The sequence below is a fragment of the Rhinoderma darwinii genome, chromosome 8 (assembly GCF_050947455.1).
Source record: "Rhinoderma darwinii isolate aRhiDar2 chromosome 8, aRhiDar2.hap1, whole genome shotgun sequence".
Taxonomy (NCBI): domain Eukaryota; kingdom Metazoa; phylum Chordata; class Amphibia; order Anura; family Rhinodermatidae; genus Rhinoderma; species Rhinoderma darwinii.
The window spans coordinates 106,953,018-106,972,616 of NC_134694.1; the positions used below are offsets into that span (position 1 = coordinate 106,953,018).

General features: G+C 44.2%; 1 protein-coding gene across 1 annotated transcript in view; it reads left to right on the plus strand.

The window, feature by feature from the left end:
- The window catches only part of TMEM91 (transmembrane protein 91), a 41,264-nt gene extending 40,105 nt beyond the window's left edge, over positions 1 to 1,159 (plus strand). The window contains exon 4 of the mRNA XM_075836215.1: positions 567 to 1,159. Within this exon, the coding sequence (XP_075692330.1) occupies positions 567 to 725 (159 nt within the window). The 3' untranslated portion in view covers positions 726 to 1,159. The remainder of the gene's footprint in view (positions 1 to 566) is intronic.
- The last annotated feature ends 18,440 nt before the right edge of the window (positions 1,160 to 19,599 follow it).

Below are 19,599 nucleotides of genomic sequence, written 5' to 3' on the forward strand. Positions count from 1 at the left end.
AGACCACTGTAAGCAGGGGTTTAGATCAATAAATTATATGGCAATTTTTCCCAGATATCATTAGAATAATCTGTTCAGCTCCTCCTGCTCTATAATATGCTGCCTTCAATTAGTACAATACGTTAAAGGTGAAAGGTTCACTTTAAGTACTGAAGAGTTGCATATGTTACCTAAGCCACAACGTCATCATGCCCAATGCTTGTTTCGAACAAATTCTCTGTAAGTTGATGCATTGATATTTGTAGGGTGTGGGTCACGGAACTTGTAAATTAAAGGGAATGTCCACGATAAGAAAACTATGGCTGCTATCATCTGAAAAAGTGCCTCACCTGACCACAGGTTGTGTGCAGTATTGCATCTCAGCTCCCTTCGCTTCAATGTAGTCGGGCTGCAGTACCAGACACAACCCATGGACAGGTGTGCTGCTGTTTCTGGACGAAAACAGCCATGAGTTTCTAATCCTAGACAATTATTGGAGAAGAAATGAAAAGCATGTTGATATATGAAATAGCTTTGACACGTGGTTATTTTATGCTCTGGTAATGGATATTTGCTTTTGTCTACAGACCAACAAGGCCTCAGCTCAAGGTGACTACCACGGGGCAAGTGTGGCTTCCAGACAAACTTTTTTGCTGGCTGTTCTGTCCATCTTCCTTGGCATTTGCACCTATGTGGGTGCGGTGGTGGCCCTCATTGCATACCTGTCTAACAGAGCCCCAACCTAGGAGACCAAGAAGTTTACTGGAGAACATCACTGCCCTAGAAAGGACTATGGTGTACCTACCAACTAGAGGGATAGCCTGAAGATCCCGTACACTGGTGGAACTGGATAACCATTGGGACTTGTCCACAGATTTTTCCGATGGACGCACTTTAATCATTCATGACTTAGCCCGACCATCCTCATGTTATTTATCTCTTGCACTTTCTTCTCGTTCTTCGATCAAGTGCAAATGTGATGCATATTTAATAAAACCAGATGAGCTGGAAATTGGCCACCTATGGGGGAGCAGGACTATACATAATATTTAATTATTTTGCAATGATTATAAATTGGACGATTATTAACGATATGGCTGCCTGATAAATTATTTGTTATTTAATCAAAGCAGATGTGTACAGAAATAACGTTATTAAATTCATATCTTCCAGAAAATAATGATTGGAAAGATTCTTCATTCGTTTTTCATGTGTGAAGCTGAATAAATTATCACAATTATGAGAAATTATACAACAATGATCTGTTTTTTTCCCCCAGAAATGGCTCCACTCTTGTCTAGTGGTTGTGTCTGGTATAGCAGCCCAGCCCCATTCACTTATATGAGCATGAGCTGTAATGACATCCACAACCCGTACACAGGAGTGGTGTTATTTTGGCCAAAAAAAGCAAACTCTTTTTTTTTCTAATACTGGACAACCCTTTACGGGATGATTAGGGTGCAAACAAATGTAAACCCTGCTGTCCAGATTTGGGTATATTTCTTATCTAAATAGGATGACAAAGCTGAGAATTGGACCATGAAGGGGGGTTAATCCTTTAGTTCTGTTGACTATATTTTACAACATATTGGAAAATCTTGAGATGATCCATACCTTCCCTTTGCCATTAAATAAAGGTAATGACCGTGACCCTGGATTGATTGATTGTTAGTCATCTGCCTAAGTATGGCCACTACTAGACACCTGATGACCTATCCACCAGATAGGTCATCAGTATATAATTGGTGCGGGGCCGACACCCAGTCCCTGCACCGATCAGCAGTACCGCACCCAGTCCCCGCACCGATCAGCTGATCCGGCTGCCTGCAGGCACCGGATGTTATTGCACAGTATGCAATGTACGGAGCAGGAAGTAGTTGGCTACAAAGCAGCTGATCGGTGCGGGGTCCAGGTGTCGGACCCGCACCGATCATATACTGATGACCTATCCGGTGGATAGGTCATCAGTTGTCCGGTAACGGACAGCCCTTTTAACAATGACTTGGAAAGAATTTTCATTTTTTATTTAGACTGAGTGGATTCATACCACAAACATGGAAAGGGACTTGAGGGTATTAGTTGATGGCAATATGAAGTTTAGCAATCAGTGCCAGGCAGCTGCTGCCAAGGCAACTAAAATCATGGGATGCATCAAAAGGTGTCTAGATGAGCATTTTATCCTCATATTATTCACTAGTCATGACATGTAGAATAGTGGATCTCATTTATCAAAGCTGTACAAAATAAAAACCGGCCTCGATGCCCATAACAACCAATCATAGTGCGTCTAGCTATTGAAATCTGAGGTCTGGTCGGTTACTATTGTCAACAAGGCCAATTTCGATAAGTGTACAATTTAGGGTATAAGAGATATATTTATATTCTTTGTATTTTCCTATGTGTAGACGCAAAAAAAACTTGATACATTTCATTCATTGTATCCAATAGATTTCGCTAATTACTGAACTGATTTTAATTACATCTATGGACTTGTTTTTCATTTGAGAGATCTCGTGATGACTTTGCTACAAACATTCAGTGTGACAAGTCCTTCCTGACTGTGACCTAGCATGACACTTCCACGGATAATGAACTTGTACATAAACATCGTACTAACACTTTGCATTCTCTCTGTGCCCTTGAGTAGATATAATTAACAGCTATGGTTTATCCCTGATTATCTGCATGACAAAATGCTTACTCAGGATTAGTGCAGCGAGCGCAGAGCAACAGTGCCCCCTGCCCTCCCCACGTATGTCACTCAGAATACAGCATAATTAGGTGTGTCCATTATCATTTATTCATCCACAGAATTTATGTTAAAGAGGTCGTATTAGATTTGACAAACATGGCTTGTTTACTCCAGAAACAGCGCCACTCTTGTCCATAGGCTGTGTTTGGTATTGCAGCCTGGCCCATAAAAATGAATGAGGCTGAGCTGCAATACCACACACAGTCTCAGGAGAAGAGTGATGCTCTTTCTGAAAGAAAGAAGCCATGTTTTTTTTAATCTTAGGCAACCCATTTAACTTCAAATTTAAGAGGAAACTGTAATTATTTTTATTTCCAGGCCCCTTTAGTACCACACAAAACTAGTGTGCATAACAGTTCTCTAAAGACCCCCTTACCCCCAAAAAAATGTTATTCTCAAGATAATGCCTTAAAATGATAAGATTATTTTTGCCTACAGCCACCACTAGGGGGAGCTGACTGCATACATATTTATAACGAACTGCATATATAAGTATGTAAGGAGCTCCCCCTAGCTGTGGCTGCAGGTAGCAATACTGTTTTTGTTTAACTCCATGGCTGTATGGCAGCCTTTCCTTCGTGGTTCCATAGGGATGGAGGGTGGAAAGGGATGCCAGCTGCTTACCTAGTCACCATCGCCAATATCCTACGGCTTCGAGCACTGCCCTCTGATCCTCTATTGCCTCCTCCTCTGCACCTGACTGCGTCATGACTACTATAGAGATGTGCACGCTGCACTCATTCTCTTAAAGGGGCAGCGCTACAAATAATTTGAGCATGCGCCACTATTTGAACCTGGCTATTCCATGTTCTCTGAGCAACAAGGTTCCAAGATTCCTGTTATTGTGAATGTGTATTTATTCACTTGCTACATTTGGAATTTGACCCAGACTGTTTATCAACTTAGCCTTCTGATCGCTGCCTTGGCCCATATTCTGATTACTCGTACTGATTGAACGCTGTCTGACCTCATATTCAATGACCAGGATTTTGCCTATGATTCTGTACCCCACATCTGTATATCATCTAGTATTTGCTATCGGAGAGTACTCTGGGGACGTGACCTGGGGATTCACTGCGCTAAAGTCCACACCCACCCGAGGGGCATTTTATGGTGAAGATGCAAAATCTCTTAGACTCCGCCCCCAGATTACTCTTCAGCTAAATCCAATAGCGACACAGAGGTTTCCTCCCTGTCGTAAGGTTAGTTTGTCACAGAGGGTTTTATTGGTACTAGGAAATCCCCCCCTAAATGCGCCCTTGTTTTCTATAAGGACCCCATGCAAAGAGTGGCTCCTCTATAGGTGGACTCCGTGTATTACATGGCCATCTATTATTTGCAAAGTTATTCAACATTTTTATGATGGTTTTAAGTCACAGTTTAAGGGAATTTCCATCTTCCCAATGTTTTACTGCGGCTCCTTCCAGTATTTATATAGGAAGCATCACTAGGCTCGTCAGGCCGTGAAGAAGAAATGTTATGGGTCACACTCTCTCCGAGACGCCTCCAGTTTCCACACTTGCGAGAGCGCTGGGGTGATGATGGGTGAACACTTACAGTCTACCTGACAGATCGTGCCTACATTCATAGCTGTCAATTAACCAGTTCAGGCCTGGAGATGTAAACGGTAAATGTTCTTCTAATGTCACGCGAGAACGGATCTACCTTTAAAGAGTCTTTCATACACAAAGTCCCAATTCTATGGGAACCTGAGTGATAATAACCCGGCTCGTACTGATACAGCGATGATACAGCACTACTCCTGCCTTCTGTATTTAAATGAAGCTACAATATAAGTCATTTGCTATGCACTGACCCGTAATTCTCAGTATAGAGCTCCGTAATTGTAACTCACGGACTTTACATGATGGAGCAGAGAACTGCGGGCCGGACCTGAGCAGAAAATATGGTGGCAATCAGGGTTGTGTCCAGCTTGGGCCTTTGCTGTACTTTTTGGGTGTATTCACACGTGCAGGTTTTGATCTGGTTTTATTCATGAGGTTTTTGAAGCGAAAGCCAGGAGTAGATTACAATAAGAGGAGTAGTAGATCTGTACTTTACACTTTTTCTCCCGTTATGATTCACACCGGGTGTCATATCTATCTATCTATCTATCTATCTATCTATCTCATATCTACAGTATCTATCCAGTAGTGGATTAAGTAGACCATAGGCCCTGGTCTGTTACCCAAACTTGGGACCCCCTTCTCCACAGCCACCCTGCCGTGCCGTAACTATTCTTAACACTACCTTTTTGTGCAAGCATTAACAAATGGGTGTTACAATTCCCCTTGTCACAGGGCTGTGTCCCTACATACTGACAGTATCACACTGTGTGGGGACACATCCTCCTGACAAGGGGAATGGTAACACACATTTGTCTATCAGTCCTGGACTGCACAAAGACGTGTTGTGAAATACCATGATTTCCTATAATAAACATGTCAGGAGAGGTGACAGATTCCTTATAAATCTAGTGACTCAGAGGTGATGACATCTCAGATTCTAGTAGTTTTTTCCCTCCTTTCTTCTCCATCCGGTCCAGACTTCATGACGACTTCTCCCGGCCATGACCCATTTCTGCAGAATTTGCCACTTAGATGGCTTTGGCTCCTCACTTTGCCAACATTTCCACACCCATAAACGAAGATAAAATAATCATGGTGCCACGCACTGTGCCCCCAAAATAACAGCACCATGCACTGACCCCCTGAATATAATAGTAGCAAACACTGCGCGCCTGAATATAATTGTGTCAAACACTGTAAAGCACCACATACACAGTGCCCCCTGTAGATAGCGCCACACACAGCCCCTGTAGATAGCATCACACACAGCTCCCTGTTGATAGTGCCACACACACAGCCCCTGTAGATAGCATCACACACCCCACCCCCTGTAGATAGCGCCACACACACCCTCCCTGTAGATAGGGCCACATACAGCCACCTGTAGATAGCTCCACACACACCCATGTAGACAGCTCCACACACAGCCCCCCTGTAGATAGCTCCACACACCCCCCCTGTAGATAACGCCACACACACCCCCCTGTAGATAGCTCCACACACCCCCTGTAGATAGCGCCACACACACCCCCCTGTAGATAGCGCCACACAGCGCCTCCCCCCTTGTATATAGTGCCACACGGCACCCCCCCTTGTATATAGTGCCACACAGCGCCTCCCCCTTGTATATAGTATCACACCGCCCTTCCCCTTGTATATAGTGCTACACAGCACTTCCCCTCCTTCTTGTATATAGTGTCACACAGCGCTACCCCCCCCCCCCCCCTTTGAATATATTTTCACACGGCAGATTTCTTTCTATCACTTATTTATTTTATATCTATGTATAGACATGTTATAAACATGCTACGGACAGAGATATATTCTATATACAGTACAGCGGATTAATCTTTCATTTACTGCATTCATCTTATCACATCTGTGGCTGCAAATACCAGTAAATCATTTTTTATGAATTCCAGGAAGATTTTTCCACTCAAGCCTATAGATCCCCCCTCACATACAACTAGATAAGTGTCATAAAGAGTATATATATATATATATATATATATATTGCTGAAGTCCCGCTCTGCGGGGGATGGGGACTTAGTTTTTCATTATCTTTGAGTGTTTTCCTATTGTAATATGTTTGCATTTTTGACTAGTTTACATGATTTTTGTAGAGTTAATATTGCTGGCGCAGACAGCTCACATGATATTCTAATAACAACGGATGACATGTTGAAAAATGGTTTTAATATATATGATTTATTAACATAAATGTCAGTGTAAGATTATTGCATTTGTGGGTATCTCAGAATTATGTGGAATGGTTCAGGATGAGCTCAGAACTAATCATCTAATATTATAAGGGTGCTTTATATAAATGGAAGGGACTATGGAATTCAGATTTCTGACGAATAATGGAAATAACATCTTGAGAGTGATAACAGCGCTATCGGTCAATTACACTATATGGACAAAACTATTGGGACACTTCTCTTTATCATTGAATTCAGGTGTCTCATTCAGTCCCATTGCTACAGGTGTATAAAATCCAGCACTCGCCATGCCGTCGCCTTTACAAACATGTGTGATAGAATGGGTCGTTGTAAAGAGAATACTGAATTCCCGTGCCGTCCTGTGATAGGACGCCACCGTTATAACAAATCAGTTCCTGAAATTTCTTCCCTCCTAGATATTCCACCATCAACTGTGAGAGATATTATTACAAAGTGGAAGCGTTTAGGAACCACAGCAACTCAGCCACGAAGTAGAGACCACGTAAAGTTACAGAGCAAGGTCACCGAGTGCTGAGGCGCATAGTGCATAAAAGTCGCTAACGCTCTACTGACTGGATAACTGCAGCGCTCCAAACCACCTCTGGCATCAACATCCGCACAAAAACTGTGCCCCGGGAGCTTCATGGCATGGGGCCGAGCAGCTGCATGCCAGTCTTACATCACCAAGCACAATGCCAAGCGCCGGATGGAGGGGTGTAAAGCCGCCGCCACTGGACCCTGGAGCAGTGGAAATGTGTTCTGTGGAGCAATGAATTACGCTTCTTTATCTGGCAGTCTGATGGATGAGTCTGGGTTTGGCGAATGCCAGGAGAACGTTACCCGCCTGACTGCATTGTGCCAACTGTAAAGTTTGGTGGAAGAGGGATAACGCTATAGGGTTGTTTTTCTGCGGTTGGCCCCTTTTTTCCAGTGAAGAGAAATCTTAATTCTTCAGCACACCAAGACTTTCTGGACAATTGTAACTTCCAACTTTGTGGGAACAGTTTGGGGTTCAGCCGTTTTCTATTCCAGCATGACTGTGCCCCAGGCACAAGGTCCATAAAGACATGGTTGGGTGAGTTTGGTTTGGAAGAACCTGACCGGCCGCACAGAGCCCTGACCTCAACCCCATCCAACACCTTTGGGATGAATTAGAACAGAGATTGTGAGCCCGGCCCTCTCCTCCAACATCAGTGTCTCACCTCACAAATGTTCTTCTGGATAAGTGGGCAAAAATTCCCACAGACACACCAAAATCTTGTAGAAAGTCCCCAGAAGAGTGGAAAGTATTCTAACCGCAAAGGGAGGACCAACTTCATATTAATGTTTATGGATTTAGAATGGGATGTCATAAAAGCTCCTGTAGGTGTCCTAATACTTTTGTCCATATGTTGTATATCTTGGGTATGTTTAATATTGTACATAGATTATCTGTAACCCTTCAATTTATGCCGAAATTGGATTGTCAGGATAACTTCTGCCCTAAAATGCAGGACAAATGGAGCAGATATGATTCTTCTCCTATGGAGATGTCCAAAGTGATAGCAACAATTATTACTAGATTTAATATATCAATTATCCCAGCGCCAATTATTTGTGTTTCGGGTGACCTGACATCTATTCAAATTTCAAAATTAAATAAAAATGCAATTGCTCAATTATTGTACATGGCTGGAAAGATTATTGGGAAGTACGGGAAGACAAAAGAGTCTCCTAAGTATGAGAATCGAATGAGAAGAACAAATCAACTCGTCCTGTTGGAGAGAGGTCGTCCCAAATGTGTAAAAGACAAAGTGCGATTTAAAAAAAAATGGCAGCCATGGGTAAATATTATGAGTAAATGTCATAAAGGAAGGTCTGTCAATAATAATATATACAAAAAAAATAAATTCTCTCTCTTGAGGTTTGGGGTTACGGGCGGATGATAAGGGGTGAGGAGTGTAATCCTTCCATAATGCAAATACCTAAATTTTATGTTGGAAAATGTCATATGTTCTTTGAATTTTTTGTATAAGAAAAATTAATAAAGATATAAATATAAAAATAAAATATTTCAGGTTTGCTGGTACTCAGAGATATGTAATCTGTGTACAGAGCTGGAAGTTTCCTCGGCGCAGTGTTAAAGACGACTTGTCAGGATTGTGTTTCTGGGTCAAACAATGAGAATCACAGACATTTTCAATACATGAAAACTCGGTAGGTTACAAATAATAAGTAATTCATTTCATAACATGTATAGCAAATGGAGCTCCACTTTTCTAATGCAGGGCTCCAAATCCCCTGCATAGCCATACAGTTAGGCTGGATTCACACGAGCATGTTCGGTCCGTAAAGGACGGAACGTATTTCGGCCGCAAGTCCCGGACCGAACACAGTGCAGGGAGCCGGGCTCCCAGCATCATAGTTATGTACGACGCTAGGAGTCCCTGCCTCTCCTTGAAACTACTGTCCCGTACTGAAAACATGATTACAGTACGGGACAGTTGTCCGGCAGCGAGGCAGGGACTCCTAGCGTCGTACATAACTATGATTCTAGGAGCCCGGCTCCCTGCAGTGTGTTAGGTCCGGGACTTGCGGCCGAAATACGTTCCGACCTTTACGGACCGAACATGCTCGTGTGAATCCAGCCTTAAAGTGTAACTAAACTTTTAAGAAACTTTAGACATGTCAGAAGTTTTGATCGGTGGATGTTCGAGCACTGAGACCCTCACCGATCGCTGGAACGAAGCGGCAGAAACATTTGGGTAAGCGCTGAGCCGCTTCATTTTTAATTGACTTTCCTCAGTGTGGTATACGGGCTCAATAGAAAGTCTATGAGTCTGTACACCGCTCGCTCGGCTTTCTTAGGAAAGCCGATCAGAAACTAAGTGTAACAATGCTCACCCGAGTGCTTCTGCCACTTCATTTTAGCGAGCTGTGGTGGTCTCAGTGCTCGGACCCCCAGCAATCAAAACTTCTGACATGTCACTATGACATGTGAAAAGTTTTTTAAAAGTTGTTACCATTTAAAGGACGGATGTCGCAAAAAAAAAGTTTTTAGATCAATTTGCTTTTAGTGTTTTATTTAAAAAAAATTATTTATTTGTGTGTTTGTGTTTTACTTTTTTATTTTCTAACTTTTTCTTCACTATGGGGGCTGCCATTTTTTTTTTCATCTCTGTATGTGTAGATTAACGACACATACAGACATGGAATACGGCACATACAGCCCCATAGAGAATGCGAACGGGAGCCGTTCCATTCACTATGCTGTACGCCGTCTGTGTGGGAACGGCGCATGCGCCGCTCCCATACAGTCCAAATGGAAGGTCTTTCTTGTGGACCGGAAGCCGCGGCCGGACATTAAGATGACTACTTCCGGTCGCGGCTTCCGGACATGTGTTCTGAAGCAAGGACTAGGAGCGGAGGGAGCAGACGGGGCGGAGGGACCGGAGGGAGCGGCGGTGGCAGGAGCAGGTAAGTTATGTCAGTGTTTGTTCGTGTTTTACTGTGTGATTAGCACTGTATATAAGCCTACTACACGGTGTATTCGCTCAAAAAATGGCAGCACACAGTGTAGGAGGTTTGAACATTCAATCCCCTCCTTTCTCCTGGCACTAGCCAGGATAAGGCTTTATTCAGACGAACGGGAAAAACGTCCGTGCAACGTGCGTGGTTTGCACGCGCGTTGCATGGACCTATATGTGTCTATGGGGCCGTGCAGACATGTCCGTGATTTTTCATCAGCGTGAGTCCGCTGAAAAAAAGTCACGACATGTCCGTTCTTTCGGCGTTTTGCACGCATTAAGCACCCATTGAAGTCAATCGGTGCGTGAAAACCACGCATGCCGCACGGAAGCACTTCCGTGCGAACTGCGTGATTCGTGCAAGAGCTGTCAAAAGGATGAATGTAAACAGAAAAGCACCACGTGCTTTTCTGTTTACAAACATCCAAACGGAGTGTCTTTGAGATGAGCGAACCCGGACAACTGAACCGAACTTCACTGGGTTCGGCCGAACTCGTTTTGGCCGAACCCGGCAAAAAAATTTCCGGTACGCGACGTCAGGAGATAGTCACTGTCCAGGGTGCTGAAAGAGTTAAACTGTTTCAGCACCATGGACAGTGACTTCCGATCCCAATATACATGAACGTGTAAAAAAAAAGAAGTTCTGACTTACCGATAACTCCCGGCTTCTTCCTCCAGTCTGACCTCCCGGGATGACAATTCAGTCCAAGTGACAGCTCCAGCCAATCACAGGCCAAGCACAGGCTGCAGCGGTCACATGGACTGCCGCGTCATCCAGGGAGGTGGGGCCAGATGTCAAGAGAGGCGCGTCACCAAGGACGCGTCACCAAGGACGCGTCACCAAGGCAACGGCCGGGAGGGAAGTTCTCGGTAAGTACGAACGTGTTTTTTTTTTTTAAACAGGTTGCTCGATATTTTTATCGGAATTGACTGTCGAGGGTGCTGAAAGAGTTACTGCCGATCAGTTAACTCTTTCAGCACCCTGGACAGTGACTGACGTCGACTAGCCTCATCTCTATGATGGCGGCTGCGCGAAAATCACGCTGCCGCGCATCATACACGGATGACACACGGAGCTGTCAAGTGGTTTTTGCGCGCGCAAAACGCCGCGTTCATGTGAATCCAGCCTAAGGGAGGGGGGCTTCTGTGAGCTCACTAGAGCGTGTGTGTTTACACCAAATTTGCAGCATAAAGCAATGTGGTTGCTTTACCACATGCCAATGCTGCAATTTTGGGAATTGCTCCCTCTAGTGACCAGCACAGGGAAATGTTATAAATTAGAATCTAATTTATAATATTTCCTGACTTGTGAAAAAATTATAACAATGTCTAATCATGTATACACTAACTGTTTAACTAAAAAAAAATAAAAAACATTTCTAGCGACACGTTCCCTTTAAAGGGAATCTGTCAGCCGTTTTGAGGTTTCAAAACTGCTGACAGAGTAATATAGGGGAAGGGGAGGGCACTGTAACAATACCTTTTGTCTCGACCATGTAAGTTGCATGACCGAGAAATTGATGTTTAATTCCCCCATCGCAAGTGCCACTGAGGTGGACACGGGATGTGGAAGTTCTCCTGTCTTCTGCCAGCCCCGGCCCTCTGCTCTTGTGGCGGCTCTACCCGTCTCCTAGTTAATTCTGAGATACGAAAAAAAGCAGCGAGCTGGTATATAATTGAAGATGAGTCCTTAGATATTTATAGGGACGGGTGCTTGAATGTGCTTAGACTCATTAGGATATAGCGCCAGCCCAGCAAAATACTATCTGCACAGCTCAAATCATGAGGCGCAATTAAAAAATAATGACTGATATGGAAATGTATGCTAATTTATTCTGACATGAAACAGGACTGCAGCAAAGTCTGGTAAGAAGAGAAGCGGGACAGACGTGGACACCACTGTGAGAGCTGCGCAGGTGTAGCAGAGCCGTACACTCCAGCAGTTACTAAGTAAAAAAAAAAATCCAATATTTGCAACATGATACTGCCCAAAAAGTGCCAGAGGGAAAAGGGCTCGTTTACATCGACCAATTATCGCTACGATTGCTCAGGAGTGTATGAATGGTAAGGACGATGAGTGCAACATAACTGCTATAAGGGAAATTGTGGCTGTTATGGGGGCACTGTAGCTGTTTTGGGCCACTCTGGCTATTGTGGGGGTCACTGTAGCTGTTATAATGTAACAGATACAGATCCTACTGTTGCTGTTACTTGGGCACTGTAGTTGTTATGGGGGCACAGTGGCTGTTTTGGGCCACTCTGGCTATTGTGTGGGGCACTGTAGCTGTTATAATCTAACAGATACAGGTCCTTCTGTTGCTGTTATTTGGGCACTGTAGTTGTTATGGGGGCACAGTGATTGTTATGGGGGGCACTGTAGATGTTTTGGGCTACTCTGGCTATTATGGGGGTACTGTAGCTGTTATAATCTAATTGATACAGGTCCTACTGTTATTTGGGCACTGTAGTTGTTATGGGGGCACAGTGGTTGTTATGGGGGTACTGTAGCTGTTATAATGTAATTGATACAGGTCCTACTGTTACTGTTATTTGGGCACTGTAGTTGTTATGGGGGCACAGTGGTTGTTATGGGGGTACTGTAGCTGTTATAATGTAATTGATACAGGTCCTACTGTTACTGTTATTTGGGCACTGTAGTTGTTATGGGGGCACAGTGCTTGTTATGGGGGGCACTGTAGCTGTTTTGGGCCACTGGCTATTATGGGGGTACTGTAGCTGTTATAATGTGATAGAAACAGGTCCTACTGTTAATGTTATTTGGGCACTGTAGTTGTTATGGGGGCACAGTGGCTGATATGGGGGGGCACTGTAGCTGTTTTGGGCCACTCTGGCTATTATGGGGGTACTGTAGCTGTTATAATGTAATATATACAGGACCTACTGTTACTGTTACTTGCGCACTGTAGTTGTTATGGGGGCACAGTGATTGTTATGGGGGTACTGTAGCTGTTATAATGTAATAGATAGAGGTCCTACTGTTACTGTTATTTTGGCACTATAGTTGTTATGGGGGCACAGTGGTTGTTATGGGGGGCACTGTAGCTGTTTTGGGCCACTGGCTATTATGGGGGTACTGTATCTGTTATAATGTAATAGAAACAGGTCCTAATGTTACTGTTATTTGGGCACTGTAGTTGTTATGGGGGCACTGTGGCTGTAATGGGAGCACTGTAATATTTTGGTGGTAACAGTATGCAGGGGTTGTCACGCTGCTGGGTTGTAATGAGCCACAGGAGACATGGGACCCCCATTTTTGTTATTGTTGGGGCCCCAGCCGAGGGGTATACGACCGAAAATACCCTACATATAATTCTAATGTGCTGGGAGCCTGTCTTATACAATCATATGCAGGATCCAGTCCTCGCTTGTATCTGGAGATCTTTGTATTCTCCTAATATATATTTAATAGGCTGAGTAAACACGAAGCTCATATATTGTGGCGAGTCGGGAGCTGTCGTTCCTTCCCCTGTATTTAACTGTCAGAGACTCTTGTGGGGCTGCGAGAATTGTCATTCCAGCTGCAATTTTATTATATAATGACATATTAATCTCTTCTACCGAATGCAATTTACTGAGTATTAGTCACGAGCGGCAACGTCTTCTCTTCTCATTTACCGGCTCGTAACACTTATACCTGCCCAATGCACTTAAAGGAAGATGAGCTTTAAAGCCGTGGCTATGAGGCGGCGATGATGTGACCGCAGTGACATTACTCCAGAAGGAGGTCGCATCACGTTGCGGTCGTGTTTACACCAAACGAGGTCCATGAACAACGGACAACATGAGCGGAATCGCCACTGGGGAAATATGGAAAAAAAATTATATTCATGTCTCACGTCATGGCAAAAAAAGAAATTGGCCCCAGAAAACACCTTAACCCCTTCCTGCCGCAGTCATTTTTCAGACTTTAATTTTCGCTTTTTCCTCCCCACCTTCCAAAAGCCAAAACTTTTTCATTTTTTTCTCATATAATGTACTGGGAAACTGGAAAAAAAAATTGTACGGTGGAATGGGGGAAAAAAACTGTGATTCCTCCAAGGCTTTTTGGGTTTCCTTTTTACAGAGTTCACCGAGCGGTAAAAACGGCACGGTAGCTTTAATCTGCGGGTCAATTAGATTACGGTGATACCAAGTTTATCTAGTTTTTTTTTATGTTTTACTACTTTTACAAGGAAAAAACAGATTGTTAAAAATAAAATTTGTTTTGCGTCGCCGTATTCTGAGGGCCATAACCGTTTTATTTTTCCATCGATGGAGCGGTGTGAGGGCTTATTTTTTGCGGGGCGAGCTGCAGTTATTATTGGTACCGGTTTGTGGTCCATGCGACTTTTTGATCACTTTTTGTTCCATTTTTTGTGGGAGATGAGGTGACCAAAAACCAGCGATTCTGGCGTTTTATTCATATTTTTTTTCACCGTGCAGGTCAAATAATGTTACAATGTAATAGTTCGGACGTTTATGGGCTGGTGATGATACCAGTTATGTTAATTTTCTTTTTTTTTTTTTTTTGAAGATGGCGGCTTCTAAACTTTTCATGTCTTTTTATATATATATATATAACTGTATATATGTAACTTTTTTTATTAGTCCCCCTAGGGGACTCGAACCAGCAATCGTTGGATCGCTGGTACGATATACTGTAATAATAATGTGTTGCAGTATATCGTGATTCTGACATGCTCCTAATAAGGGGCTTAATAGGAGTACAAAGATGACAGACCTGCCATGGCAACCATCAGCACCATGTGATGGCGTCGTGGGAGGGAATGTCAGAAGAGGCCGCTCCCCTCTTTCTAACGGCTTAAATGCTGCGATCGCTATCCTCTGTTATTCCTCCCGAATATTTATGAATAAATTGACAACTGGGAGTTACCATTCCCCTTGTCATAAGGGCGTGTCCCTACACAGTCTCATTGTCAGCACTGATTGGACATTGTCAGTCCATGCAGGGTCACGCCCCCCACTGGTTACACCCAGTTGTCAATTTATTCATACATTTTTTTAGGAGGAATAACAGAGGAACGGCCCAACGCAGAGTTCTAAGAAAATATGCTCCAGAATTGTTATTTCAAGGGGGAATACAATTAATTATTAAAACAGAGATGTCAGGGGTGGTGACAGCTCCTCTTTAATAGGGGGATTTTCACTTTAACGTTTTAATTAGAGCTCAGGGACGACAGAAACCTCCCGAAGAGCAGAAGGAAACCTTGATCTGTGGCCTGGTCGGGGCTTCTATTGATGGGAGGCAGATCTGGATCCAACACTGACCGAAAATCTAAGGCCGGGTTCACACAGAGTTTTTTGCAGGAGGAAAATCTGCCTCAAAATTCCGTTTGGCATTTTGAGGCAGATTTTCCTATGTCTGCACGACGATTTTCACGGTGTTTTTCGCCCGCGGCCTTTGAGTGCCGCGGGAGTAAAACGCAGCGAAATACGCTTTCTCTGCCTCCCATTGATGTCAATGGGAGGTCAGAGGCATAAACGCCCAGAGATAGGGCATGTCCCTTCTTTTTCCCGCGAGCCGGTTTTTCTCCTCGCGGGAAATAAACGCCTCCGCCTCCCATTGAAATCAATGGGAGGTATTTTCGGCCGTTTTTTAGCGCGTTTTGCGTGAACCCAGCCTAACATGATAGTTCAACAAATATCTCCTCATGAATACAGTGGACTCTTAACTATGTGTTCGCTGTTTTTTTGCTATCTGTTATCAGCCAAACTGCACTTTTTGGGCTAATAGTAGAGCGTTCCTGTCTCCATACTATAGTCTTAAAAGAAGAGAGCATTGTCTGATGACGGATCCACTTTAAAGTAAAATATTTCTTTTTTTGAGCCACATTTTATAGCAGCTGTGGCAGCGGATATTTTGTTTCTTTCATTTTTGGTGTGTTTTCCTGAGTCCGCTGGGAGCTACGATGTTATTTGAGGTTTCTGGTTTTCCGAAAATAAACCCAAGCGTATGTGTGCGATAATCCAAAGGGACAAGTAGACAAAGCTTCACTTCAATAAGGACAATCACAGCAGAGAAATTCTCCCCGCCGCCTTGCCCTGTATATCAATACAATAAGAATGAAGATGATGGTGCCCGCATGGACGTATACCTGCCGAGCCGCATATTACCCGCCTCTGTCTTATGCTTTATTCACACACAGCGTATTGCCGTGTCTTTCGTGGCGTCTTCATTAGAGTTTTGTCCAGACTTGAAAAACGCCAGAAAAAAGGCATATTTGAAAAACGCCATGAACGGAGCCACCGGATATCCATTTGGAAGTTTGAGGGTATGTTCACACGAGGGCGTCCGTAACGGCTGAAATTACGGGGATGTTTCAGCCTGAAAACATCCCCGTAATTTCAGCCGTAACGGCATGTGCAGGCGCTTGAACGCCGCGTCCATTACGGACGTAATTGGCGCTGCTATTCATTGAAGTCAATGAATAACGGCTCCAATTACGCCCAAAGAAGTGACAGGTCACTTCTTTGACGCGGGCGTCTATTTACGCGCCGTCATTTGACAGCGGCGCGTAAATATACGCCTCGTGTGAACAGACAAACGTCTGCCCATTGCTTTCAATGGGCAGATGTTTGTCAGCGCTATTGAGGCGCTATTTTCGGACGTAATTCGGGGCAAAAACGCCCGAATTACGTCCGTAATTAGTGCGTGTGAACATACCCTAAGGCAGATTTTCCTCTACCTGCACGCCGATTTTCGCAGCATTTTTCGCTAAATTTTTCGCCCTCGGCCACTTTACCTTCTGTTTGTTTTAGAATGGCATTGTTATACTCTATATTTTTTTAACGGATCCATCTTTTAATGTATTTATTTATTTTATTAGATGCATGACGTGATGAGCATGCGCAGTAGGAAAATCGGAAATTCCGCAGCGTTTACGCTACGTGGGAACCCAGCCTTCACGTTTCAGAATTGCTGTGGTTTTTCCACCTGGAAATCTCTGCGGCGCACAGGACGGATACGTTGCAGGTTTTTACACAGCGTATCTGTCCCGTTTGAACGAAGCCTTAGGCCTTATTCACACAAACGTGTCCATTTTGCGCATGTAAAAAGGGCAGCGTTTTTCCTGTGTTGCAACTCCGTGTGACATCCGTGTACAGTGCGTGTCTGCATTTCTTCCGTGCGTATGTCATCCTTATGTCACGTGTTTTTTCCGTCAGCAAAACAAACTGAAGGAGGTGCTTTTCTTTTTCTCATAATTTCTTTAGCAACTGTTGCGTGAATCACGGACAGCACACGGATGTGCGTCCGTGTGCTGTCCGTGATTTTCATGCACCCATTGACTTCAATGGGTGCGTGATGCGCAAAAAACGCACAACTATAGGACATGCAGTGTTTCACACGCTGCGTGAAAAACACGGAATGTCTGAATGGCGCCATTGAATTGCATAGGTCCGTGTGACGTCCGTTGTTTTAATGCGCGTAACACGGACGTGAAATACGCTCGTGTGAATAAGGCCTTATAGTCTGCAAAGCGCAAACGCATTTCCCACCTCCAGTACTTAGTAATATAATAAATGACTATGACTAAGCTGCGGGAGAGCAGCGCGGCACAGCTTCTCACAGAAGAGAGAAGCCATGTATGAAGGCATCTGTTATGATTTGTAATAAACTATTCCTGATTTGCATTTTATATCTTGAGCTCGGTGGCTTGCAGGCGGTGTCGGCGGCGGTGGCGAACTCCATCAGCTCTGTGCTATGCCGATGGATATCAGAGTTGACTTCACAGATCAGAACACAAACAATAAATGCACTTTATTATGGCCCCGTCAGATAACGCAGGCGATGTATTATCTGTCTACAAGGGCACCGCACAATTTATAGGAGGTTATTATGGCTCTGACAGAAGAGGAGCCGTGATTTACCGAGTGCCGAGCGAGATGCTTTGTGTGTACACAATCCACTCACCGGCCGACGTTACATTAATACACGAGAGAAGAGGAGATTACATCAGGAAGATTATCCAATTAACGTCTCAATTCTTCCCCAAAGGGGGTGCTATTTTGGGGAGATTCGGCATCGACATACACCACAGATAGATACGATCTGTCAGCGCTCTCAGCCCTTTACACAAGTTCTTTCGAGTCTCAAAGACCGATTGCGTCTTCTGTCATCTGGCGAGATGGATAGAAGGAGGTAAGGATCTTCTGGACAGCTGCTTTTTGAGGATCGCTAGAAAAAAAACAAAAACATTTCGGGTTTAAAGAAAACTTTGCAGCTTGTGCACTAGGGACCATTTGCTCCCTCCATGTCAGTTTAGCAGGCACATGGACAGTTCTTCACTATGAGGATATTGCCATACACAGCCCAGATCTCTGCTTTCTGGAACATTGTAGGACTGTGGAGTAGGCAGTGGGGGGGGGGGGGGGGGGATTAGGTTAACTGCATGCAATACTGAAAATGTAAGATTTCGGATGGATGTAGGCTTTAATAGGGTTGTCAGGCGGCCCATAAAAAAAAAAATAATCCCCTTAACACTTTTAAATAGGTTTCTTCATAGTTATAGATCTTTTCCCGATAGCACATGTCCTATCTTTCCACAGATCGGAGACTCGGACCATTTTTCACGGACCCGATTCACCCGCTAAGTGAATGGGTCTGTGAAAACTATTTGGTGCCATGAAAAACAAATTCTGGCGTTTTAGCCCCGAATTACATCCGAAAATGCGGCTCAATAGCGTCGGCAAACATCTGCCCATTAATTTGGATGGGTCTTACGATGTTCTGTTCCGATGGTCATTTTTTTTAAAAAGACGCCCGCGTCAAAGAAGTGCCTGTCACTTCTTCAGACGTAAATGGAGCCATTTTCCATTGACTCCATGGAAAAACAGCTCCAATTACGTCCGTAATGGACGCAGCGAAAAGCGCCTCAACATGCCATTACGGCTGAAATTACGGAGCTGTTTTCTCCTGAAACCAGCACCGTAATTTCAGCCGTAACGGACGCTGCCGTGTGAACAAACCCTAACTTGGTCGAGAGCTAGCACCAAGAAGGGAGCTGGCTTAGGGTATGTTCACACGCAGTGTTTTCAGATGTAATTCGGGAGTTTTACAGTGCTGGACACTTCTTGGGACGTTTTTGGAGGCATTTTTCATTGACTCCATTGAAAACCAGCTCCAAAAATGGCTGTGAAAAACGCGAGTTGCTACAAAAACGTCTGAAAAGCAGGAGCTGTTTTCGCCTTAAAACAGCTCCGTATTTGAAGACTTTTTTAGTCACTGTGTGTGAACATAGCCTGAGGAATGAAGAGGTCACAGTGCCGGTCTCTTGTGGTCGCCTGATGAATGATGCGCCGTGAATGGGAGAGAAGGCAGCAATAAGTCACATGGGGCTGTGTCGACGCGTCATCAAGTAGAAGGACTCTACAAAGTCAGGATAGGCCATCAATAGCTGATGGGTCAGGGTCTGACTCTTGGGACCCCCGCCGATTAGCTGCTTTGAAGGGGAAGCATTGCTCATACGAGCTTCAAAACAGCTGATCGGCAGGGGTCCCAGGAGTCAGACCCCGACCCATCAGCTATTGATGGCCTATCCTGAGGATAGGCC